The sequence below is a fragment of the Syngnathus acus genome, chromosome 16, assembly GCF_901709675.1.
Source record: "Syngnathus acus chromosome 16, fSynAcu1.2, whole genome shotgun sequence".
In the NCBI taxonomy this organism is placed as follows: Eukaryota; Metazoa; Chordata; class Actinopteri; order Syngnathiformes; family Syngnathidae; genus Syngnathus; species Syngnathus acus.
In genome coordinates, this window is record NC_051101.1 from 7,869,161 (window position 1) to 7,895,622 (window position 26,462).

General features: G+C 41.0%; 1 protein-coding gene across 3 annotated transcripts in view; it reads right to left on the bottom strand.

Moving 5' to 3' along the window:
- triob (trio Rho guanine nucleotide exchange factor b) overlaps window positions 1–26,462 on the bottom strand; it is a 67,112-nt gene that overhangs the window by 2,704 nt on the left and 37,946 nt on the right. For 2 of the 3 annotated variants that reach the window (XM_037272780.1, XM_037272782.1), the window contains 41 exons: window positions 25,659–25,778; window positions 25,391–25,489; window positions 25,211–25,303; window positions 24,912–25,061; window positions 24,707–24,821; window positions 24,195–24,310; window positions 22,346–22,468; window positions 21,889–22,083; window positions 21,440–21,555; window positions 20,837–20,903; window positions 20,564–20,673; window positions 20,292–20,361; window positions 19,942–20,031; window positions 19,736–19,828; window positions 19,100–19,211; window positions 18,644–18,834; window positions 18,442–18,543; window positions 17,187–17,326; window positions 16,967–17,066; window positions 13,806–14,058; window positions 8,265–8,551; window positions 8,008–8,178; window positions 6,835–6,930; window positions 6,297–6,445; window positions 6,091–6,157; window positions 5,910–6,013; window positions 5,751–5,820; window positions 5,441–5,530; window positions 5,271–5,363; window positions 5,128–5,178; window positions 4,898–4,975; window positions 4,512–4,703; window positions 4,220–4,397; window positions 3,278–4,134; window positions 1,854–2,107; window positions 1,641–1,770; window positions 1,527–1,554; window positions 993–1,155; window positions 508–629; window positions 322–400; window positions 6–206 (listed from right to left, as the gene is read on the bottom strand). In XM_037272780.1, coding sequence (XP_037128675.1) covers window positions 6–206; window positions 322–400; window positions 508–629; window positions 993–1,155; window positions 1,527–1,554; window positions 1,641–1,770; window positions 1,854–2,107; window positions 3,278–4,134; window positions 4,220–4,397; window positions 4,512–4,703; window positions 4,898–4,975; window positions 5,128–5,178; window positions 5,271–5,363; window positions 5,441–5,530; window positions 5,751–5,820; window positions 5,910–6,013; window positions 6,091–6,157; window positions 6,297–6,445; window positions 6,835–6,930; window positions 8,008–8,178; window positions 8,265–8,551; window positions 13,806–14,058; window positions 16,967–17,066; window positions 17,187–17,326; window positions 18,442–18,543; window positions 18,644–18,834; window positions 19,100–19,211; window positions 19,736–19,828; window positions 19,942–20,031; window positions 20,292–20,361; window positions 20,564–20,673; window positions 20,837–20,903; window positions 21,440–21,555; window positions 21,889–22,083; window positions 22,346–22,468; window positions 24,195–24,310; window positions 24,707–24,821; window positions 24,912–25,061; window positions 25,211–25,303; window positions 25,391–25,489; window positions 25,659–25,778 — 5,915 coding nt within the window. Of the gene's footprint in view, window positions 1–5; window positions 207–321; window positions 401–507; window positions 630–992; window positions 1,156–1,526; window positions 1,555–1,640; window positions 1,771–1,853; window positions 2,108–3,277; window positions 4,135–4,219; window positions 4,398–4,511; window positions 4,704–4,897; window positions 4,976–5,127; window positions 5,179–5,270; window positions 5,364–5,440; window positions 5,531–5,750; window positions 5,821–5,909; window positions 6,014–6,090; window positions 6,158–6,296; window positions 6,446–6,834; window positions 6,931–8,007; window positions 8,179–8,264; window positions 8,552–13,805; window positions 14,059–16,966; window positions 17,067–17,186; window positions 17,327–18,441; window positions 18,544–18,643; window positions 18,835–19,099; window positions 19,212–19,735; window positions 19,829–19,941; window positions 20,032–20,291; window positions 20,362–20,563; window positions 20,674–20,836; window positions 20,904–21,439; window positions 21,556–21,888; window positions 22,084–22,345; window positions 22,469–24,194; window positions 24,311–24,706; window positions 24,822–24,911; window positions 25,062–25,210; window positions 25,304–25,390; window positions 25,490–25,658; window positions 25,779–26,462 lie in introns of those variants that run through there. The other variant, XM_037272783.1, reaches the window with a different exon arrangement.

Consider the following 26,462-nt stretch of genomic DNA (forward strand, 5'->3'; position numbering starts at 1 on the left):
CTTACATCTCTAAAATAAGAACATAGCTGTTGGCCGTCTCATACGTGTCCAGGAAGCGGACCAGGTTGGGATGGTCAACAGTCTGGAGGAGTTTGACCTCCTGCAGCACCTGTTCCCGTCGCAGCAGCTTCTTGTTGACATGTTTCGCTGCAACGGTCCATTTGCTGCCTCTCTGGTCGCACCGCTTGGTCACCGAGAAGCGGCCTCTGTGGAACACAAATGGGGCTCAGATGAAATTCTTAGCCTGTGTTGGATTTTGTTGTTGTTAGGTTCAACACACATGCAAAATTATGTACTAGAATCAAACAAATGCTTTCCTACCTTCCAAGTTCAGAAATATCAGTGTAGTGGTATTCAAAACCTCGTTTCCAAATTGCATTGTTGCTATCATCTGGGCTTCCTGCAGAAAATACAGTGTCCTCTAACTTTCATTTCAAAGCAAACTGGACTTCAAAATCAGCGCGATTAGATAGTTGGAAGAAATCACATCCATGGCAGAACTCTCACCTGAGACTCTGAGGCTGGCGGAGGTGGTTACAGAACCTGCTACATTCATGGCAACACAGGTGTATCTGCCGTTGTCCTCCATAGTCACCCCGAGGATACACAGGGTCGCCTCTCCTGTCTCACTGCAGAAAAAAAAGAATATATATTTTTAGCTCATTTGCAAAAACGATGTGGTCATACACAAATGCAATTCAATACATTCTTAAACATACACACCGTCCAAAATTCAAATTAAAAGCAACAAGAATGGTTCTAAACAAATGGTAAGGTGTAAAAAATATTCTAACATACAAATGACTTTGGGGCCCTTCTACTCCAAACATCTTAGATCCAATATTATGTGGTTTAAATGTAATAAATTCAATATCTATGAAAATGTTCCAATTGCGCCAGGTTGTACCCCTTCTAAGCACAATCTGTCAATCAATGATTTGATGAATCTAAACTTTTCTACCCTAATGTCTTTAATAATTCTATTCCGCTACCTGTAGATGATGCTGTATTGTCCGTTGTTGCTAAGAGTGTTATTGTCCGGACCTCGCCAGGTGACAGCGGCACGGGGGCGCCCACTCGTTTTGCACCTGAGAGTGACATTGTCGCCACTCTCACATGTTACATCGCTAAGCGGGATGAGGAACTCTGGAGGAGCTGCGTGGCAGAATGAAAATAGAAGATAAGGACAAGTTGTACATTTCAAAGGAGAGCATTAAAAAAAGAATAGAAAGACAAGTCTGGCTAATTAATTTGTATTTTTTTTATCTAACACTGGAACCATACAATTTGAAGATGAACTAGAACAGTATAAGATCACCGCTATGAAGCAACAAGTCAGCTTCACGCAAACTACCACATAATGTTATTGTTTGGTTAACACGTTTTTGTACGGGTATGACAGGATTGTTGAAATCCATTCACCACTTTTTCTAGAACACTTAGGCTGAGCTACAGCCGATTTTCTTGAAATGCAGGTAACGGTGTTGATATATCTTACACAAACATTCATTCAGTAGTGCACTCACCATCACTGATGAAGTTGGGATTCAGAAGCTGCAATGAAAATATAAATTCATACATTACGTAAGTTTGCAGTACAAACGAGAAAGAGAACCGTTCTGATCATTTGCACTGTCCACCTTGCCAGAGACTTTGTTAACCAGGTTGTCCTGAGATTTGCGGTAGCCATTCTCCAATTTCCTACCGTCCTTGTCTCTTTTCTCGGACTTGCGGCGGATACGAAGCGCGGTATGCCATGATAGGGATTTTCTAAACCAAAGAAGAGACATCACATTATCTTTCTGACATTTGCACGATACAACAGCTTAGCAGAAATGTTTTTGTTGTCTTACTTGATGGTTCCCTCTGGGAAATCGGGTGTAGTGGAGGATGAAGTGTGTCCTAATACAAAGCCAGGAATCCATCCCTCAGCCGCAGGGCAATGCTCATTGGCAGCTCGATACACCAGGAACATGTTTTGCTGGTTACTGGCCAGTATTTGGACGACTTCACCCTGTGCTACGCTGATCTCATCCTCCTTCACTGCTACATAGTCTTGGGTCACCAACATGGTGGACACACTGCTGCTGCTGCTACTGCTTTCACTCTACCAGAAGACAAGGAGAGAAAAAGAGTTTAAAGCATGAATCTGCTAGCAAAGTAATACAGCGAGTAACAGTATTGGCTTTCCATCAATCAAACAGCATGATTTGATTGACAACCGTGTTTGAACTTGACTAGGCACATGCATAAATGGAAGCAAGTTAAATTGATTTGAACATTGCAGAGACATGGAAGTGTTTAATTTAGTTAATAGTGACAAGTTTTGAGATCATGTGAAGCAGACGTAATGATTCTCATCTCACAATTTGTAATAAATAGCAGTTATTGAGGACAAATTATGTTTTCTGATGAGAGACACCTAAATCAGTCAGAAAAGACAAGTTTCAGATTGAGCAAGTAGAGGAAAGGAAGTAATGATGAGCGTGTGTCTCCAGGTTGTCATTATTTTTCAATTCATCATGTATGTTTACACTATGTTCCTGATGGCCATAGCAGCCTCGTTTCAGCAATCGAGAAGGTCGTGAGACATCGTGGACCAGCCAACCAACTAATTTGATTCATTTGTAGGAAGCCTTGACAGAACGTAAGGAACCAGGTAAAAAATACGGGTATCTATGGGTATCTAACCCTAACCCACATGCCAAAACGTGGAGCACCTGCCTTTAAGATCCAAGGACTCATTCCATCTCCTCATGGGCCATCATGACAGAACGTGAGAAAACTTTGAAGGACTTAAATACTGAGAGCAAAATTGCAAAAAATCCCACACCGCACTACGTTTTGGGAAAAATTGTTTGCTGCGACCGCCAGGAACATAGTGCAAACGTAGCATTAGTCACTCACATTTTGCCAACAGGAAGCCCCTTATGTTTACAAACATTTCCTCCCACAAGATTCATCCTCAGAAATTTTTCATGAGAGAGACCAGAATATGTTTAAAATGTTGGCAAACATCGAAGCCCACAAGAGGAAATCAAGCAGAAACAGCTTCGCTGACTTAGATTTTCCCTGTTAGTACAAGAACATGTTTGTCTCACACACATTCTCTGTGAAGTTAGTGCACTCGGATTGCCATTAATTCCCAGTGTAGTAGTCGTTGCAAGCTGTTCTCAGATGCAGCGGCGTGCTGACTGACTGCAGCCATTCAGTGAAGGCGGGGGTTAGTGAAGTTGAGAAGCTTCTGTGAAGCCGTGACCTCGACTTGGCCTCTTACCCCGTTGCTTTGGGTGGAGTGTATGGACTGCTCGCTGGTGGAGGAGCACATGCTCATACGATCTAAATCCTTACTGTGGGTGGAGTGGCGATGGTGAGTGGGAATCCCGTGGCTTCCTCTGCTGAATGATTCCCCTCCACCAGTACCGTCACTGATGCAGGAACTTGGTCGGCTAGTGGGAGAAGGAGGCACCGACGGGACCGTGGCCCACGAAGTGTTGCTTTTGTGAGACTGGCTGGTGGGGCCAAAAGCTTCCTTGACCCCCCCAGGAGACTGAGGTGAGACCAGAGGTGAGACTGTCCTGACTCGGGGATTCTTGAGGGCCAAATGCAGAGGAGCAACAGCCATTTGTGGGATAGCGACCGGTTGAGGTTTCTGGGTTTCTTCACAGCCTTCCGAACCATGCCTGACAACTCTTTCCAAGCTGCCTGACGGTCTGCTACCGTTGTTAGAGATACCTCCATCGCCACAATCCAGCAGCTCCATCTTATGGACCTCGGAATTTACCAGCTTGCCGTTTGAGGTTGTGTCTGAATATAGGCTAGAGGGGTTGGATTGGGGCTGGCAGGGTGACCACATACCTGCTGATCTGTCAGGCCCTTCGGGGCCTGGGTGGTGGTGGTGGACGGGCTGGGGGAGCCGTGAGGAAGGCTGGGGAATTCTTGAGGGTCTGGAGCGAGGGCCGCAAAGACCAGAGGAGTTGCCTCCAGATCCTCCGAAGCCACCGCCGCCACCACCTAGACTGGAGGTACTGGTGGAGGTGCTGCCTCCAGGAAGACCTCCTGTACTGCTACTATTATTGGGTGGACCACTGCCACCCACGTGGTTCCTCTGGTACTCTATGGGGGACGTCAGAGCTGTGGAAAAGAAGAAAGAGTCAGTCTTGCAATGCTTCCATAGCTTGAGCTGTAACTAAAGGAATTATCATTATCATTCTCTCACCATTCAGGAAATTGCGCTGGTTTTCCAGAATCTGGCTGACCTGGTGGAGCCAAATTTGACAAACTCCAGGGCTTGTTGACTGGAGGGTATACCTCTCCGGATTGCCACCAGATGATCTGGACGTTAATGTGAATTTGCAGGGGTCTTCTGCAATTTCTTCCAGACCCAGCCAACTCACCTGTGAATGGTGCATCAGGATTTGAGGTAATGGACAAAATGATAAATGATTTTAGTTTTACATCTGGACTCTACGCATTGTATATACATATAGGTTTTGTAGCCATATATGAACCTTGATGCTGTTCTTGAAGAGGTAGCCTGGAGTAGAGAAGCCCTTTTTCTTGTCCAGTGGTTCACTGAATATAACAATCTGCTCAAAAAGGAAAACTCTCCTTTCCTTCATTCTTGACAAAAGTCCCCCATCCTGGTCTGATACCAAGAAAGTGTCTTGCAGGAGCAATTTGCCCTGTGCTACAATTTTACCCTAAAAGTCAGAAGGAAAGGACTAAGAAATCCACCCAAAAGCAGAACGTTTTAGTAGACACTGCCACCTAGCGATCATTACCGAAATTGCAAACCTGATTTCTGTTTTTCTGCTAATTTACATACATGCAGTACACAAAATAAACGTTTCAGACATGCAGAAAAACAAGCAAACCATTATGAAAGCAGTCTTACATCGAAGCCTTGAAGGCGGCCAACATTCATCATGTCGTTGCAGCGCTTAGGCACAATGCACATCACCTCGACAGCTTTCTAAAACAAAACAGAAAATGCAAACTTTAAGTGGCCGTATACAAGCACTCTTCAATCAATCAATTGGAAATTATTGTTGCTTCTGTCGTGCGGTTTAAATGGTTAGTTTCAGCACGATCGTGTTTAAGGTGCAACCGAGTCAATATTTTCACCTCCAGCTCTGATGAATCCACTCCTGCCTTCTTAGAAACTTTGAGAAGATCCTAATAAATGATAAACATGAACAGATAATTCACAAGTGGTGAAAGAATGAGTGACACGTGCTACTTTAATGAACTATTTCTTTTTTTTTTACCTTAAGCAATAACTGGTATTTCATTATTCGCTGGACAGGTTTGATCAGCAAATCGGTGATCTGCAACCTGTGGCCTAATCGTTGCTTGAGTTCCTGATTAAAGACAGTAAAAAAGTCAGCACACATATCATGCATAAAATAACAAATACAACAAAACTAAAAACTCTTACTTCAAAGTAAGTGTCAATGTACTCTGACACAATGTGCTCTGATTTGGGCTTGTTTTGGCAGTACACGATGTACATGTGAAACCTGCGCTCCTGCGATGGGAAGAAAACAAAAAATTGAGGAATATAGATCAGGTATAAATTAAATTACACAATACAGGTGTAGTTCAATACATTACAAGACACTAAATTTATTTGAACAAAACACATTTTTCTTTCTTTTGTTGCTTTAAAATGTCTTAACATTTTCTCTTTTAAATGTCTGTATACAGTACTGTATCAAGAAAATCAAGAGCAGATATGAACAGTATACCTGTTTGACAAACAATGAAGCAAGTCTGTCGGGATCCTCCAAACATTTTTCAATCTCTCCCAAGAAAAAGCTGCGACCACACCAGCACAGAAGCACATTATTTTAACAACCTTTGAAAAACGCTTTGATGAATGTAAAGAATAAAGGCTGTGAGTATACTCTTTGTGCCAATCGTAGATCTGATGGATGTTTCCGAAGACCATCTTGTCTTTTCCTCTCATGTCATCTGGTACACCTTCCTCCTTCATTCTGCTCATGTAACCCTGAGGGGAAGAGCCAGCAACATTGCAGTGTATACAAAAAAATTGCTAATTATAGTTCATATTTAACTTCTTATTACCTCCACAACTGATCCTAAGTCTCTGACATAGTCTCGTTCAGTCTCCACCAACTCCAGCAAGACATAACTACGAAAAAAATATTCATTACTCAATACAAATAAAATGCACTTAAGAAATATTCCATACAAGCAGAAAATTGCAGAGCAGTCTAACAACTCAAACCAAGTCCTCTATCAAGAAAAGAAGGTCCAGGCTTGTAACTCACTGTCTTCGCTTGAGGAAGCCGGACTTGCGCTCGTCCACCTCCTCCATGGGTGAGGAGGATGACAAGACGGAGTTGTCAGAGGGGTTGAGGGAAGGGGAGCTGCTGTCACCCTGCTCCACTGAGAGAGAACTGGGACGATCTTCTAGTGACTGAAGAGTGCAAGGATGTGTCAAGTGGTTTAACAATTATTAGTGATTAAAAAGGAGAAATTGCTGACTATACTGAATCACCACAATCACTTCATTAAAAAGATTTGAAAAAGACGGGAACATTCAGTGCTTTGTCATTCAGTTAATGTTCTCTCACAAGTTAGAGTTGTGTAATATATAAAATGGAAAATGCATGCTTGGGGAAAATAGTCAAAGCAATGCCCTTTTGTTGGAAAAGAAGACAGTTGGCATCAGTGAGTCACAATGCCGCGAGATGTCGGGTAGGACACCGTGCCTCTGATAACAACACCCAAGCAAAGTGTGTTTGCAACAACGTGACCTCCTCTGTGTGCAAATGTGTGCACGTCTTTGTTAGATTTCTCCCTCACCATCTTGCTTTTGACCAGTTCCTCAATGGCACTGACCAGTTCAGCAGCACTCGGAGTCTCTGAGCTGCTTGGCCGAGCAGACAGGCGTGATGCAGACTGGCCAGAAAAGACAGAAACAAATAAATGTTATCTTTTTTAAAATATTATTTCATTGCGATATTACAGATGTGGAAAACTTTAAGCTAGCGGGAAAACCTTTTATGCTAAAACACTATGGTGACTGCTGTCTGTGTTTTGATCAGGCTCACCCAGTTGAGAGTTTGGCCCCCCCGAATGTCCACATTGTTCAAAAAAGGACTTGGCGGGTGTGCAGTTCCTAATAAAAAGGTTAAATCGGGGCCAAGTTGGAGCCAGTCACAGGCTGGTTATGGGGAAAGATGGTTTAGGGGCAAGGTCAAGGGGCATGCTTTTGGTTCAAAATGGTTGCATCAACACTTCATGGATCAAATTATTGAGAAATAAGTGTTGCTTGATACTCCATCAGATTGACAGGTCCATCTTAGGGCAGACAAAAGTTTTTAACCTCTCGACTGCATGAAGAATGGAGTATTCATTTTAGCAACCGTATACGAGTAACAATTCTCCATGGGATTCACACATACTTCGTGGCAATTGTAAAAGGAGAAGTCAAGAAGGTAATTTACATCAACAAAAGGTGTGGCAGTGAAAGTGACGTTTACATGGCGAGAGAGGGAAACTGGGATAGAAGAGAGGCAGAACAGAAATCAACATAATGCTGACAGACAAAACATGCAGCCATCAAGAAAATAAGAGGGAAAGAAAGGAAAGATTATTAGTGCTAAGTAGAAGGTTTACATTTGACAGTAGGTAGATAGAAAAGTTTTTATGGAGAAAAAATAAAATGGTCTGAATTGAAGGCTGAATTAAAGTTTTTTTTTTTTTTTTAACTCAAGCCTAGTAAAGGTATCGCTTACTTGACCTTGAATGTAGGTACTTCATTTTACTAATCTTGGTGCCAAGGAACTATGTTGACGTAAATTGAAGATCTTTATTTAGACAAAAGCACTGCTTTTGCATTATCTTGGGACATCTACAGTATATTTAATGAGAAACCTTTTTGAGGAGGAGTTATGTGCGTACTTTGCAACACTGTACTTGCACTGGAATGGAAACAACCCAAATCAAATTTATGCAGCGTAATTTCCTTCCCACCTTGTCATCCTGGGTGTCAGGCTGTAGCAGACTGTGTTGCTGAATGGCCATTGGGGGAGGCAGAGGGACGGCGTCAGCCCCCTCCTCACCCTCCTCCTCTCCGCAGCTCTGCATGCCCGATGAAGAAGACTTGGAGAGCGTTCCGCTGCTCAGTCCTTCGTTACGCATGCGCTGGTGACAGGAAAATAGCTCATCAGCACCAGATGGGTCAGAAACAGTAGTTTAAAAACAGAAATGTCTTCCATTTCGTCTCTTACCTCCTCCAGTGTTTCATCTTGTGGGGTGGCGGCACTGTCGTCAGAGTCCTTCTGAGGGCCTTGCATTACATCCAAGTTCTTCCGGGGGCCGTCCCGGTTCTTTTTGTGCTTGTGGGCCAGCTTTTTGACGTGACCATCTGCCTTGCCAGAGCTGAGTCGCCTTACGGGGCTGGTCAGCCACTTCCTTAATGTGTTCCCAGGACGCTTGGGCCCCGGCGAACTGTGGGGCCCCAAGGTTTGGCTGGAGCCTGGCTGCAGGGTGTCGTTACTGGAGACGGACAAGGTATCTAAAGAAAAAAAAAAGAAGATGTTATATGGCAAATTCTACATTACAAATTAAGATAATCTCTTGATGCAAAACAATGCTCTAAATGCTGGGAAATTCCTGAGGAAGAAATTATGTTAGGACAGGAATTCCTTTAACTCAATTTTGGTACCAAAACATCTGGTACCCTTTTATTCAAGAAAAAGAAAAACAAAACGACGACAACACAATCGTTGAAATAACATGATGAGACTGGATTTTGCTAGAATCTTTAAAGATGAGCCACAATGCTTCAGGGACAACGTTCTCGTGATGATTGTGGGTTTTTCATTGTTACTGTTTGAAAATAACTCCAAAGAAAATGTCACCCTCAGCGATTTCCTTATGTTTCTCCATACTAGTTACTCCTACTCCTTTCTTCAGTCTCTTCATTTGCAAAACCACGAGTGCGTTCTACACCCAAATAAAATCAAAATGTTCATGGAATAAGCATCTCTTAATATTGACAAAAATATATTATGAGGGGGCGGCTCGGTGGCGCACTGGGTAGCACGTCCGCCTCACAGTTAGGAGGGTGCGGGTTCGATTCCACCTCCGGCCCTCCCTGTGTGGAGTTTGCATGTTCTCCCCGGGCCCGCGTGGGTTTTCTCCGGGCACTCCGGTTTCCTCCCACATCCCAAAAACATGCTTGGTAGGCTGATTGGAGACTCCAAATTGTCCCTAGGTGTGAGTGCGAGTGCAAATGGTTGTTTGTCTCTGTGTGCCCTGCGATTGGCTGGCAACCGGTTCAGGGTGTCCCCCGCCTACTGCCCGATGACGGCTGGGATAGGCTCCAGCGCTCCCGCGACCCCCGTGGGGACTAAGCGGTTCAGAAAATGGATGGATGGATATTATGAGGGCTCAGGCTTCCTTCTACATTCCAAAAACATGCAGTGGCAAAATTGTAAGTGTGTGTGATTGTGAATGGTGTTTTGTCCATGCGTGCCATGCAATTGGCTAACGACCAATTCGGGGTGTACCCCGCCTATTGCCCAGTCAGCTGGGATAGGCTCCAGCATGTCCGCGACCCCCGAGAGTATGATAAAGTGGTTTGAGAAATGGATGGAGGAGTGGATCAACATTATCCTGATTTCTAAGCCGAACCAGAACTTAATCACATCCAGGCTTTTTCTCTTGGCATGAGATCTCAAGAGAAGTTGCAAAAGTAAAGTGTTTATGGGGGCTGCCGCTGACTCAGAGACGACGCCTACATCAATGTTTAGACGGTTGACGTCATGTGCCATTTCAAGTTGTTGAACATCTTGAATAGCCAGTGGGTATTTAACCATTTGGATGCTTTGCAGGAGCTCAACACTTTAAAGGAAGACTTATTCATGTCTAACTAAATGCATCTGTCAAGGATTTAGCCATGTGATACAGGCTGTAAGTCTCATTAAAGAGGGCAGGAGGCGAAATACTGCCTTTCTTAATTGGACCAGACTTTAACATGGCCTTTCATTGTTGAGCATTTATAAGCCTACGCCTGTGATAAATGCAGCTAGTTGCGAAGGTTGCAGCCGTTCTGCCTCAAAGCAGAATTCTTTTTGCTGTCGGTATGAAGCATGTGTTTTCTCAACACGTGCATGAGGATCTAACAGAAGAATAGCATCAATTTCAGAACTATGAGAATTCAAACTAAATCTCTATTAATCCTTATTTGGACTGAGACCATTGTGTTGCTATGCTAGTCATTATATTACACTAATTCTGCAACTTTGTTTTTGAATTAGTCAGTATATGATATACTATATACTGTAAATCCCTGGATTTAAGTATTTATTGGATGATGAGCACAATCTATTTAGCACAAGTGGTGTACAAACTGGATGACTGGGTTGATTTTCCATAGCACCTTTTCTACAAAGCTGTTTTCAGTTTTAGTCATCATGAGCATAATCAACTATTGAAGGCTATATTAAGAAGACGAATCGCAAGTATAAATAATTCATACGTGCACATTTTTACATGAAAGGTAAGAGAGGCAAAATGCAGTTTAATGTGAGTGTCATTTCAAGACGTGATACTTAAGAAAAAGTTCAGAGACCAAATACTCATATTCTGCTTAAATTAAAAACATGTAGGGTTGACTTTAAAAGATGAATAACAAATAAAAAACAATAGATCAAACAATTTAGCTTTTATTTCCAGGTATTGTTTTAAATCGAGATCAAACTCACAAAAGATAGCAACTTTTTTCAATGTGATCAAACGTACCTAAACTATTGACTTGCAAACGCCGTGTATCAAAACATTAACTAAAACCTGCTAGACATTTGTCAGCAATTCAAATTATTATTGTTTGATTTCCAAAAGTCCTGAATGATAAAAACACTTCTTGTGTAACGTTATTACTTTGGAAAAGAAGTATGTTTAGTTTGCTTAATAAGTAATAACTGAACTACCCAAGTATTCCAAGAGCAACGTAAATGGGTGAAACATAAGGTTAGCAGCCTTGACACATTCCTGCCAAGTGGAAAATAACCCCCAAAGACACACATATACACACAGAGGTCTAGAACTTTGCCCTTTGACCTGTGCAGGGTCTTGAATGTTACGACACCTTGAACAGTTGCTTGACCCGGACGAATAATTTCTCTAAATTGTCATCACCGTTATTTATTTATTTGTATGTTATTCATTCAACAGGATAATGCATACATGAAAGCGAGAAGTGCACAACCATGAAGGTGTACACTTTGGTCCTGATTCAAATAAAGTCTGCCTTCTACCTAGTGCAGTGCGATTCTAATTTCTTTTTCCATTTAGAATCTTTAAAAATGAGTAATCTCAAATGAAATCATTATTATAATGATAATTTAATTTAATTATAATTTAATTACCTTAATTATTTGCACCCCAAATTTAAACACCATTAGGTTTAGGCAAGTAGATTACAACTTAACCCCAACCAGCTTCATCAAGATCATGTTTGTGTTTGAAGAAAAGGGGAGGGGAGGGGCTGGTGGGTGTAATTTGAAAAGTGGCCACGTATTTGCAGGAACATGCCTGAGATTCCAGAAGTGTCACCAGTGCAGCATCTTCAGTGTGGTCTATTCATCTCCCGGAGATGTGGTAGAAACATAAACATTAGGGTGGAGGAACAGAGAGTGGGGAAGTTCTGCTCGGTTAGTCTGGCTTTCTCTCTCACTAGAAATGAGGACAATGCCAAGAGGCTCTCGCCACCAAGAGCCACATTTAGGAAGGGTGTGGAGTTGGCATGCTAGATAAGGGAGTGGACACAGCATTCGCATAAAATAGCATATTTGGACAAATAATCTCCAAACAGCATTTTCTTTTCAGTTTCCTACTACCCCTTGGATTCGACAATATCAGACACTCTCTTCTGACCCAGTCCGCTCTGCATATTATAAACCGATCTAGCCTCAAATCTTGACAACTTAGAAGCAAACATTGTTCCTCTTGTATGACGTTTCTTGATGTTTTACTTAATGAGAATATGCATGAAACCGCAGCGAAAAGAAGCCTCATGCCAAATGTAGTAGACAAAAACACCTTACCCAAGTCCAGCAACCAGAACTTGCAGTTATGAGAGTGTCCTTCCTGTGCTTTATCCATGGGGCAAAACGGGTGCAGAGACACTAAAGAGTGGATTCCATGGGCCATGTCAAACAAATATCAAGCCTCAGGAATTCCTTCTTGAAACAATCCCTCAAAACATCTCTGCAGAAAACCACTACAATACCATGTAAAGCAGATAAAAGCTTTTCTTTCCTGCATATGTGCACTGAATAAGCACAAAGTCCAGAGTGAAAAGGAAAAATTGCAGCATGAGAGTTTCTCTTTCCCGCCCTCTCTCCCTCCCTCACAAGTGGGTTGCTATAAGGATAGCGGGCCAGCCTCCACCGTACACGTTCCAGGGGAGCGTCTAGATACATGCTGTGCATCTGCCGTATTACCCTTTGCAGGCGCACCCACTCACTTTGAGGGGGCGGGTGCATATTTTAGAGCCATGAGGATGCACAGAAGTTCTACAACAAGCCTTGAAACAAATATTGATGCGGTTATGAAATGGAAGCAAAACTTTGGTGAAAAATGTGTGCGTCATATTTGATTGTTACCTACTGCAAACTTTTCTTTTAACTCTTGCAGCTAAAATTTGGCCAGTAACTCCTTCACTACCATTGACGGTTATAGACATCAAAGATTACTTGGATTGGCAGTGAATGATGGCTTGAAGCACCTTGAAGGATGTATCGTGAGTACCTCGGATACATAAAGGCATTTAACAATCAGAGATTCACTTTGAGTGAAGCTTACCAGTTTTGCTCTTCAAAGCATATCGTGTACAAGGACTACCTTTGTTTTTCAACGGTGACTCCCAACAGTTAGTCCCTATTTCCAGGAATAGATGAGATTTCCTTCTCTAATCCCCTGAAACCCGTCACTCGTGTCATTTGGGACAAATTGGCTTTCTCGGTGGTCGGCGAATACAAAGGAATAATGAAGTAGCAAAGACCATTTGTCATCCTTGTCTAATTCTTCCACCATGCCTGAGCATTCCCTGCAGAGAGAAGCCCTTTTCATCACTCCCTCTGAGCACACAAAACATACAAGCAGGCTCCAAACATGAACTTTTGCCAGCTACAAAAAAAAAAAAAAAAAAAACTAAGACGGGAACTGCTATAAAATATGCACTCTCACCTTCCTGGGCTGCAAAAGCCAAGCTGTGACTTCCAATATCATTTATTTCATCACATGAAAGCGCAAAGAAAATATTTGCAAGCCATATTGCCATAGAAACAAGCTGCCTTGCACTCACCCACACTTTAAGATTGGAGAGATGCTTTAATGGTTAGATCAGTGAATATTTATGCTACGCTGTAAGCAAGGTGCAGATTTATGAGAAATGACATCCAAGAATGTTTAGGCATAGTCGACTTAATAAAGCGCTGTTATGTTATAGTTCAATTTCCAACAGTTAGTACCACCTTTTGTAATGTTGTTTTATTAATATGGGCAGAACTTGACATATTGCAGCAGGGGTGTCAAACGTGTGGTGCGCGGGCCAGAACTGGGGGTTTACTAATATACTCGTCCGACCCGCATGAGATATTTTGGGGTGAATTTGGCTCAAAAACTAAAATGAACGCCAACCTTGCATTGCGGGTCTAGTTGTTGGTTTACCGTTTCACTTTCTTACAACACAACACATTAGACAAAATACAATTACTCTTCCACTATACCAGGAGTCAAGATGTATAACAGCCTTGTCCTACCTTTGTGGTTGAAGAGCCCTTCCATCTCCATGGATGACCTGGAGTGCGCGATACATAGCATGGAGCAGGGGACGATGCCCTCCTGGGCTGGAGAGCGGTCCGTGGTCCGCACCAAGCACCAGTCTGGCTTATCGTGGAGTCGCTCCAGGACCTCGACCGTTTGACCTCGTCTCACTGTCAGCTCGCCGCTGCTGCCTCCATTGCTCCCCGCAAAGTCATGGATGACCACAGTCAGCTCGCAACCGCCCGACAGCTGAAAAAGAAAAGAGGTTTTCATTTCTGAAGAATACAGTATGGCAGCCAAAGTAAAGAGTTTTGGTTTCAGTTGAAAAAACACTTTTGTTTATAACCAGCATTTTAATCACTGCTAAAAATAAGTCAGGACATGATTAGCACCAGGTTTTAAACAGGAAATATGATGAGTCACTTTAAATATTTCCTTTAATTCACTTGCAGCATGTCACTGAATATAGACTTTTGCATTATAAACATTACTGTTGCTGATAATTAGATATAGCATTTTAGAGAATATTTAATAACAATTTGCATTAAAAAAAAAAATCACTGAACAAAATACCATTCAGATTTTTGCCATTTTTTAAGCTGCAAGCTCGTGTTTTCTTTTGATTTTAGGATGCTGTACGGCATAAAATAGAGAAATGTTAAAATAATTGCGTGCACCACAATATGAGACAATATTTGTAATACTGTGTCGTGGTCAATCTGAAAATACACTTAGTCATAATGTTAGATACACCTGACATCGTTCAATAACAATCCTGTTTTAATGAACAATAATGCTTCACCTTGTCAGAGGTAATACGTTATAATCTATGAGTTTATTATTGTGATTAGAGTAGTTTAAAACTGCACATTTTAAACAACTCTATGTATGATGCATTCATTGCTGTTCTACAACAATGCATCAAACAGACTATGAACAAGATATCCATCGGATACTGTGAATCAATCATTCATTTTTATTGCCGTCTTTGTGTTTTCTGTTTTACATTGGAGTAGGTATGCCTTGCTGTGGTCAGCAAGTTCATACAATAAAATCTCATGTATAATAAGACATTCATGTGTCATGTGCTTATAACACTACGTAAATGCACAAAACAATAAAGAACACATGATGACTGAATGAATGATTCCATTTTGATTTTTAACATACCCTTTGGTAGTGTGGTAAAGCCAGCGAGCTGAGAAGTTGAGAAACTGGATGTGCGATCCTTTCCTCCAATTTCTCCATTGTTTTCCACTCCCTCATTGTGAGAAAAGTCCCCAATGTTTCGGACTGCGCAACCAACTAAAACTGCCTTAATACCACTGAGAGCTTCACACGATAAGTCGGCAAAGAGAAAAAATATATTTAACTTCCACTGGGAAAAATAGAGCAAAATGTCAATCGATTCTTGATCCACAGTCAACAACGCCTTCCAATTTAAGAGTCAATAGAGCTCTATTGAAACGTGAATCATTCTTCACCACAGAGCTATTCAATAGATAAAATCCATCAATGCCTTCTCCAAAGTCTTACTAATAGCACTTCAGCAACAAAAATATCACACGAACTCTGGGGTTGTCTGCAATCTCTCTCTGTTAGAAGCCAAGCGGGAGAGTGAAAGCGGTGAGAACTTAAAAGGGTTCTTTCCTGTCTGGCATAGAGGCGAGCATCCTCTGCGAGTGGGAGGCTGAAGCAGCTGACAAGTCAATCACTAAAGCGGATGCACACAGGAACACGAGCCTTCGCATACAAAAAAAATAGTACACAAACACACCAGTGTCACCGCCTCCTGAATGAGAGGTTTCACACAGAATCCTCACAGAGAGCCAGAGAGATAAAGAAGCATTCAAAAGCAGGAAATTGACCGGGAATATCTATTTGCAAGTGGTATCGTGCACATTTAATAGATGCATTCATATGAACTGAACACTTATATACTATGTTCATACAATGATGGGGTCTTATAAAATACTAGAAAATGGAATGAGTCTTTAAATATTTATCTGTTCATTTCTATTTAATTGTCTTTTTCTTACAGCAGGGGAAAATGAGGACAAATAAGCCTGGCTTCATTTTACAATCTATGCAACTTTAAAAGTATAGAAATATTATTATGTGGTCGTGCGCATGCGCTTGTTAGGTTTGCTCATACTGAGCGTAGGAGGATGGGCCTTCTGTGGTGCTATTACCAGATATGACCAGTGCCGACTGTCCCTGCTTCCAGTGAATCTCTCTTACACAAACTTAACTGCACGCACACATGCACACACACAGACTGCATTAAATCAGTCAGATGGATTGTCACGCAATACTTCCAAAGGAAACTCGATGAAGAAAGATTATTTCATGTTTACAGGCTGCAGTTGTTGTATGCAAGTGAATGGAGTGGGTGTCAGGAATAAAATGTTCCTTTTGTATGGTTACTCATATGCTTAAAAATAAGGAAATCTTGCTGCACAAACGGTTGAGCAACTCAGAACTGTATCGCACATTTTAAGCACAAACAAAATTAAAGTGAAAGTTAGCAAAGGAGACTCATGGCAGCCAATCGTACGACAAATAAACAAACGAGCATTCACACCCCCACAGACGTGTTTTTAGTTATTTTTCCACAATATTTCATTAGTGCTACTGGGGCGACATAAGACCACACACTTTTTCACTTAATGTATGAAAAAAAGCTATTTTAAACATGGACACAATTTAATTTTTTTATTATACGTGTTTTAATGCATTTATAAAATATCCACTATTTTAACCCAGTGCAATGGAATAAAAATCTTGCATAAAAATTACCATTAGAGGATTGCAGAAAATTGCTGAATAAAAAACCAAAATTTAATATTTGAAAAATTATTCAAAATCCACAAATTCACTCACGTTGTAGTATTACGGCAGTGTAAGCCCAGTAAGTGTGCAACTAAGACACCTTTGCCATCTAGTGATGATTGATAATATTATGCCTTAAAAACTACTCTCCACCCTTGGATAATAATAAAAATAATAATCATAATTAAAAAAAAATGGAGGCAGGGAATTAATCAAGGGGCCACTGAGAGTCTGCCCACGGGCTCCCAGTTTCTCGTCCCTGGCATACGGTCAACAAATATGTGTGTGTGTTTATATGTGTGTACGTGTGTGTGTGTTTCTCTACCTTATCACTGTCCAATGTGTTCTGGGATGTCCTTGAAGCAATTGAGATGGTGTCCGGTTGACTGCTAGCATCTCCTTGGCTATCTAGCTCTTCTCCGTCTCTGCAGGTGGACAAAGAGTACAGTGTTCATTTTAGATGGAGCTGTGTTAACTGGATGCCACGAGAGAATACACTTGCTCTTTTAACGAGGACAACAAACAAGTGATGTTCTGTTACTTACCGTCTGCCTTTATGTTTGGCGGTGGTGGCTTTGGGGATGTGAATGGGCTCCTTCAGAGCACCACGCAGATGGACCGTTCGCTCCTGAATGACCTCACGAATGTGTTTGATCCAGTCCTGCTTGTTTTCAATGCTTGACGCCTGGAACAAGACATCCACAATTGTAAGACATCAATTTGTAGATAAAAATGACCTGGAAAAAGCATGATGAGATGAAACCAGATGGCTTGACAAATTATTTTTTTGTATGAAAGTACAATGAGGTAATGATCTTGTCTGCCAAAGCCCACACTTCAAATATGTATATTGTCAACGTCTAATTTCTGTCAATGACGCATCCTGATCTGCCTCCTTCACTTTGACACCAGTAACACTGAAGCGGCAATGATGACACATTATATAAGGAGCAGATTTGGATCGTCATCATGAATTACATAACGAGACAAGTAGATAGACAGACACCTACTACATACTGTGTGACGTTATGAATAAAAAAAGAGCAAATGGTTTTGGACGCGCAACACAAGATATACGTAGACTTCAAACATGTAACTGTGGACAAAAACAGCATGTAGAAATTACTGTCACTGCATGCAAGCTGTCTCTTGTTTGCTGCCTCACCAAATGCGATGGTGAAATATCAGTGGCAAGAACACAGAGAGGAACAGAAAACAGTTCTCCACCTCTAGTGGCAGTGCTAGGAATGGTTTGTGATTTAGCGGGGGTGGACCAGAAGCAACAAGTTGCTCAGGACATGATGTTCTCATGAGAATTTTCTAGGGAAAAGCAAGTAAGCCAAAAATATGTTTTATGCGGGCATACGGTACAGTACAATATGAATCACTTATGTAGAGGAGATTGGAGCTTGAGGCACACTTATTACATGTTTATATATTTCTTTGACTCAATACATCATAAACAAAATGTGTCCCAGATGAAATAACCAAGTTTCAGGTCCATATTCTGCTCTCATGTCATAGTCTAAGCCATTGAATAAAGAATCCCATCGGGTAAATTCACTATTGTGTCACTGATGTCACACTGAATTTTGCAACTATAATAAAATAAGGACACAATCAAATCACACACTAACTTCAAAGAAGACTTAGCTACTGCTGGCCCAAAGTTTGAAAAAAATTAAGTTATGCAAGACATGGAAGACATTTTTTCCGATCAAGCCCTCTTGTACAAACACCTACTTTTGAAGTAGTTGAAATAAAAACATTAAAAAATCATCATTTTCTTGATACCGTTACCTTGAGCACGATTTTATTGTCCGAGGTCGGGGTTCTGCCCACCCAAAGGGCAAATTTACAAGGATCCCCCTCCACATGCTCTGTGACTCCGAGCTCCGACGTCTGCGGATGTGAAAACCACACAGAACATATATAAAAGCTTGCAATAACTCACCGTATAGAAAAAAAACATAGTCCGAGCATGAATGCGCAAAATACTCACAAATAGCTTGCTCTTATAAAGGTATTTGCTATGTCCATTTGAGTCTTTCACTTCTTTACTGAAAACCAGCGACATCTCAAAGAGGAAAAGGTGTCGGTCACGGCCCTTCCGGATCAATGTTTTGGGATCCCAAACCTGGAAGGACTCCTGAAGAATCAGTTCTCCTTGGGAGTCAATGTTCCCGTCAAACCCTGAGGCAACAACACCAAAGGCAGTTTTATTCTGTGCTGTACAAATATGCGGGTGGCATGTTGAATGATACTGGGTCACAGATAAACAAGTTGTGTTGACTGCTGAATGGCAGTGATGACATTTCAGTGACAAAAAGAGCAATTAGTGGCAATAATAGACATGGATACGCTTTTTTGTCCATTTTGCACGACACTTAGCAGAGGACAGTGTCCCATAAACCACCCCATTCATTATAAATGTGTGTGTGTGTGAGTTTATACCCACCATCCAGCATTGATAGGTGCATGGCATCGTTGGCTCTTTTGGGGACACTTAGCATCACCTCAAGACCATCCTTGATCTCCCCTTTTCCTTCCTCACAGCATGTCAATAGCTCCTAAACACACACACACACACACACACACACACACACACACACACACACACACACACACACACACACACACACACACACACACACACACACACACACACACACACACACACACACACACACACACACACACACACACACACACACAAACCAATATAAATGAATACAGAGGAATCTCCAGTTACAAACTTTCTTCGTAGGTCCCATGTCGACACGTTGAACTTTTGCTGAACAAATAAGCAAAGTGCTAAACAGTCAGAAAGGATCTGAGAGAAATTGAGAGAAAGAGAAACTGCTAAAAAACATTTTAGGAAGTGCTGGTCATAAATGAGGGGAAAGATTACCTCTGTGCTTTTCTCACATTTTCCCCCCATTCATTTGACTGGAAAACATTGCCGCAATCTCATTTTCAATTATAAACGGGCTCACAGAACCAATTAAGTTCGTAACTCGAGATGCCGCTGTTATGGAAATTATTATTAGTATTATTAGTTAGGTACTTATCGAAATGTGTTGCTCTACCGTACCTTAAGAAGCAGCTGGTACTTAGTAATTCTTTGAACCGGTTTGATCAAGTATGATGAGATGGAGTTGGCAAGACGATGCCTTTGCTGTATTTCCTGGAAAACCAAATAACACCAATTTGTCAAGCATATGCAATCTTTATGAATTTGATTAATTCACTTCATAAACGAGAAACCAATACACAACTCTGAATGATATATTTACTTACATCAAAATATGGGCCAGCATGCTCCAAGATGAGCTGCGTGGAGTCGGGCTTGTTCTTACAGTAGTTCACGTACATCTGAAATTTGTCAGCCTGAGTGGGATGAAACAAACAAACAAACAAACAAACAAACAAACAAACAAACAAACAAACATTCAAATCAGGAAATCTTGGAAAAACATTTAATGTGTCATGTGTTGTATTTGTGTTGTTGTTGTGTTTTGCAAGTCAAAGATCTAAATAGCAGTAGGATAAATTCATTACCGAAAAGTAGTCACTGTACCATTTTGTGATTTATTTTTTAATTTTTTTTTTTTTATTGTTTGCTGTTGTAAAAAAAAATCCCAACTCACCCAGGTAACAAAACAATGACCCACATCCTCTGGAAGCTGTTCATATTTTTCCAACTCCTTCAAGAAGATGCTGTGCAGAAACAGACACATTGCTTCAATAGTGTTCCACCAGTCTGTAGTTATTACCTTAGATGATCAAGTAAAATCACTCAAAAAGACAATTCAGTATATACAGTATATCTGACAGCCCACTGAATGTGTGTGCATATTTGCATAACACAAAATGTACAATATTTTTTCATAATCTAATCGAAGATAACTTCTCAACTGACTTGTGATGAAACTCGTAGAGGTCTTGCATGTTCCCAAAGATGATGTGCTCCTTGTTGACGATCCCCGGAGGAATCTCCTCCACTCCGCTGGTCATCTCCCACAGATATGTCTACAGGTGAGTATAGCTTATTAACATACTGTACATGGAACGGTAATAAAAGCTTCCACTAGATTTAAATGTGAAATTACACAATAGATATATATAGCTATAAAAGAATTGAATTCCAAAGAATTGAATAATTAAAATTGAATTAAATTAGTCAGTGACTTACATCCATGCACTCACGCAGGTCTCTGACATAGGCTTTCTCTGTTTGAATCAGCTCGGCCATTATAAATCTAAAAAGACAAAAACATTTATTTTGACATTTATTCTATTTGGTTGAAGAAATCATATGATTGTGGTTTTGTTGTCATCTGTGGTGAAACCATATCATATGCATTACTTTAATTGTTAGCAACATGACTTTAGTGATGGGAAAAAACGAATCTTCAATTTTGCTTCATGAACTAGTTGATCTATCTTTTGATCCCTCTCGATGGCACTATTGGTTTTAATGAAGGGGTTTAAGAGAGCAAGTGAATGTTGATCAGAGAGTGCCATCTAGAGGAATAAAAAATACCACAACGGGTTCATGAAGCAAATTGGAAGCTTCATTTTCCCATAAGTACTAGATTGTCTATGAGGTGACCATATGAATCAACAGTTAGGTTTAACAAAATTATAGACTTTTTAATATTGTTGAGACAAATTAGGATCGTGTGACATAAACCTGAGACCACATTAAAGCCCCAAATACAATGAAATACATTTATTTAAAAAAATGTTTCATTCATCATCATGAGATGATATACCATGTGTAAGTCTCACTCACTCTTTCCTCCTCGCAGACTTCCTCTTTTCCTCATTGAGTTCATGAGCAGCATCTCTCAACTTGACCTCTAAACCCGGAGCACTAGCTGGGATGATGTCCAGTTGTAGCTCTTTACTCTGAAAACAAATACAGTGGCTATTATGTCCTGCACAATGGCAATGGTAGCTTTTCACCACTCACCACACGTGTGGTGCGTTTGCTTTCTCTTCGCACCAGCTTATTAAAACATGCTCGCATTGAACAAAGTTATTTAAGGCTACATTTTATAAATCTGCCTGCTTACAAAATGTACTAATATCACAAAAAACAAAGACAACCATAATGTCTCTCCAAGGATTCAACACCTCTCTTGGAAACATTAAAAAAATATATATCATCAGACCTCAACCCAAGGTCTTTATACATTAGAAGATTTATTTCTGTTGATATCATTATTGGTGAACACTCACTGCCTTGTTGGAGTCGGAGGAAATGCCGAGCGCCGATTCCAGGCAGGTCCTGTATTTGTCCATACGGAGAGAAAAGTCCCTGTAACGCTTGTCCACTGAGGACACCCATTTCTTTATCTCCAGGGCATGGGCGTGGCCTTTGTCACAAAAACCATCGGCCAGCTGGATCAACAGCTTTACACGCTCTTTGGTTTGCTGTCAATAGTGGCACATTGAGGGAGGGAAAGGTAGATAACACACAGGGGGAGAGAAAGGGAGAGTTGAGAATCAGTGACTGGCACATAAGCTTGTTCTCCAACACAATACCCGTGATACCTAAAATGGAAACAATATGCGACACAAAGAATGGGCCTCCCAGTTGAGTACGGGAGTGTGCAAACATACTCACAAAAAAAACCTACAACTCATACTGTTCGTTGAACAAAAGTGGTTCTAAATCAAAGAAACAAATTTACACCTTAGCTGTGATCTGGAAGTCTTCATGCTCTTTCAAAAGCTCCTGTGTGTGGTGAATGCTGGAGCCAGTGGATGTGTGTGTGGACAGGTAAAACTCCCCAGTGTCATGGATCCATTCCAAGGCCTGCAGAAACATAGTCACACTTTAGTACAGTTACACTAAAGGGATTCTAGTTACATAAATTTGACACACCCTCTACTATCTTTGGCTATGTTTTCCCCAGCCTGTGAAATAAACATCCATCTAATTTCTATACCGCTTGTCCCCACGGGGGTCGCAGGTGTGCTGGAGCCTATCCCAGCAGTCATCGGGCAGTAGGCGGGGGACACCTTGAACCGGTTGCCAGCCAATCGCAGGGCACACAGAGACGTACAACCATCTGCACTCGCACTCACACCTAGGGGCAATTTGGAGTACTCAATCGGCTTGCCAAGCATGTTTTTGGGATGTGGGAGGAAACCGAAACTTTCGCCTGACTATGTTGTAGTAGTGACAGCCAAACACCACAAGAGGACGTCGTTATGTTACACACACATTGATTTTAACAAGAAGGAAAGTCTGCCAATGACAGGTAACTGGGCCAAGGTGTTGCCCGCCTACGGCCAGCCAAAAGTTATCTGTGTGAGATTAAGCAATACATGACGAATAATTTGACATAACAATGCAAACTCTGGCCATTTTTACATGTTCAATTTTGCCCGTGGTAGACAAAATAGTGGTTGTTCTTGGAGACACTGCACTTTGTCCCTTGCCTATAATTGACTTAGAATGTGAAGTTTTTGAACCATGTAATCATAGCTTTCTTTAAGACTGTCATTGTTAAACATGTCTGCCAGTTTACACCACTTCCTGAATAAGAGAAGTATTATTACTGAGAAAAGCAAACACTGCATTCCAAAAGAACGACAAAACAATGGAGGCTGAACGTCCTCTCAAAAAGGTCAACATATTGATCCATCAGTCTAAAGTGTAGAACAAAAAAAAGAATTATTAACCTCCGAGACTCAATGCCTGTTTGTGTCTGCCTCGCTTCCTTAAAAAAAAAAAAAAAATAAATAAAAATAAATAGATTTTAGCTGTGTTATGAAAATGCAATGAAATTTCCCATGGGTGGGTATGTTTGGCTAATTTTGTAATTCTCATTTCAGCTCTTAAAAAATATTATTAATATTGTTTTTACATGAAATTGAATTGTACCTTTTGTCTCTTTAACCTGGAAAATAGAAAGCCATAAATACTACATTTTTAAATGCCTCATTATTAACTTATTTACATATTTGGATAGAAGGGCTTTCACTTTAGACTACATCTCTGAAAATTTTAGTTTTTTTGGGGGTGGAGGGGGACAACAGAACGACTCCATGTACCATATAAGTCGCAGTTTTTTTTCATATTTTGGCCGGGGGTGCGACGACTTATACTCAGGAGCGACTTATGTGTGAGATTATTAACACATTATTATATCATTTTACACGTTATATTCACACTAAACCGCAAGACGGCGCTCTAGGCCTGCTTGTACTCCGGAGCGACTTACTATGGTCCGGAAAACACGTTAATATTCTTAGTGTCTAAAAGGTGTTTCGTGGCTGACTGCACACTAAAGGAGCAGATTAATGCACAATTTTCATTTTAAGAAGTGGCGATATACCCTCTGCTGACCATGGGTAATTACATTTTAATTTAAGAAAGTACAATTGAACAATACCTTGGGATTAAACCGAATATTAAAAAACTTCAGGAGGGGAATGACATCATACAATCTAGCTTCCTTTTCCATTACTTTGAGTGTAACATGAGTTTAGTATAGTCACACACACTCAGAACGCAAATGCACAAAAACACACACCTGCTTGGCACTGCGTTCAAACACCACATATTGCTGGCACTGATCCAGCCTTCGCTTTCTCATGGTCCAGAAGTGGAGCACCCTGTTCTCTCTCTGCAGCAACTCATTCAGGATGTCTAATGAAAATCATGAACAAAACGTTTTGAGTTAATTAAACAACAACACCTGAATTCAAGGTGTTTGGTGGTTAAGCAATTCTTTAAGGAAAAAAAAAATAGAGTGGCTTTTTGTTGATACTAAGGGTGCTAATCACAATACAGTTTTAGTTTGCCAACCATTTCATTTTATACATAATCATTAATTTAACAATTAAGAAAAATTTGTTTTCTAATTTTTTTGTTTAAATTGACAATGAACTATGTAAAACGTATTTTGTCTCTGGTTTATTGATTGCAAATTTCATGATCTTTGAAAATTAGCCTGGAACCTTGTTCACAGTTTTAAGTGCAGTGATAAAAAAAAAAGAAATGTTGTTAAATCATTTCAACTGAGACTAGACTTTATTCACTTACTTTTAACCTGAGTCTCCGGCGCTTTGACGTGGGACAACATTCCGGGCATGTTAACACTGTTCCTGTGCAGGTACTTGAGGAACACATCTGCATTGCGTCGAGCCAGCGTGCAGGCCTGTAAGTAGTCACAGAGACAAAAGACTGAGTGACTGAGCATGCATCTGCTAGCAATGTGTGGTGCATTTTCCTGACAGAGGCTTCTCACCTTGAGAAAGGCCTCTTTTTGTTCCAGATGTTTGCTGACCATGGGGGTGACGTGATCGGACTCACTGTTGGGGCCCAGTTTATCAGCACCACCACACCAGTCCTCTTCTCTCTTGTACTCCTGCTCCAGGCTTTCCAACACACTGCACACCTGAGATAATCATGCAACAAAAAATCCCCATAAATCTGACTCTGCAGGCCAAGGCTTCTCCTCACACAGAAAATAAAACAAAGAAACAAATATGTATTTAAGACGGCATTCAGCATACCTAGCAGAAACAGACCCACGCACATACTTACTTGTTCGGAAGTCTTATAGAAGGCCACAGAAGCATTAACCAGTTTGAGTCTGTCCTCCATTTTCAGCATCAGCTGCTGCCAGTGGTCTGCCACCTTCACATTCAATGTGCACATGTGAGTGTTCTGTCAGCTAGTATTTTAAAATGCTCCTCTATCAAAAAGTGTGAGTGGAGTTAAAACCTTCTCGGCACAGTCTCGGATCATGTCCATGTCGTAGTGGTTAGCTTGAAGTAGACTCTCTGCTTTCTGCTGCACTTGAAGGGCACTCTGATGGGTTTTCTACATTAAAAAAAATGTTTTTTGGTACAATACAGGAAATATAATGTGACTCAAATTACAGTGTGGGTGACACAGCACCACTGCTAGCAATCAATTATTACTCCACACTCAAGCTGATGGACATGTTGCTCCTCTAAGCCAGAATTACACATTCAGTTTTTAATGTTACCTCAATCGCATGTTGAAATTGTTCGTGTTCCTTCTGCAACTGCTCAGCTTCTTGTAACGAACTGGCCGTGATCAGCCCGGCGTTCAACATGGACTCGCCATTACGGATCCAACCCAGCACCTAAATGACAGCACGTCACATGTCTCAATTTCATCTATTTGCAGTGTGCTATCTACTTTTCACGTAGAAACCACTGTCACACTTTACCATGCTTTTCATCCAACTGGGGGTGGCATAAACATAGTACAAAGAATCAATTTGAAACTTCTGGTTAAGGTGAGGAAGGGCACAACCATGTGACACAAACAGCACCATCACGGCAAGCTGGTACACTGTCTATATTCTCAGTCATGGATGTCATCAACGCCGCTCGAAAGAGTATGAAGCACTTGCTAGGTCCTTTCCCCAACTCAACCAGGAATTTGAAGTAAATTGTTTGCTCCATGTTTGTGGCACATTGCGTTTTTTTTTTTTGTAAGTGTGGCAGCAGTATGCTGCAGCAAAGCTGAAAAAGAGCACAGATCAAGAGAAGTAAACAATGTAGAATACTAATCATGGCGACATCACTAGTATGGAACAGTCATGAGTATGGCTGCAGCAATCTTGTTTAGTTTGTTGTCACGTTTTTCATGCATTGGCTCTAATCATAGTTGTAACTAATGATATGGCCATAATTAACTTTTTTTTAAAATTGTAACCCTGTTTTGAGCAGATATATGTATCATAACCCTGTTTTGAGCAGATATATGTAGTCAACAAACAAAAAAGCATTCACTTTCTCTTTGACTGACTCAGCATGCACAC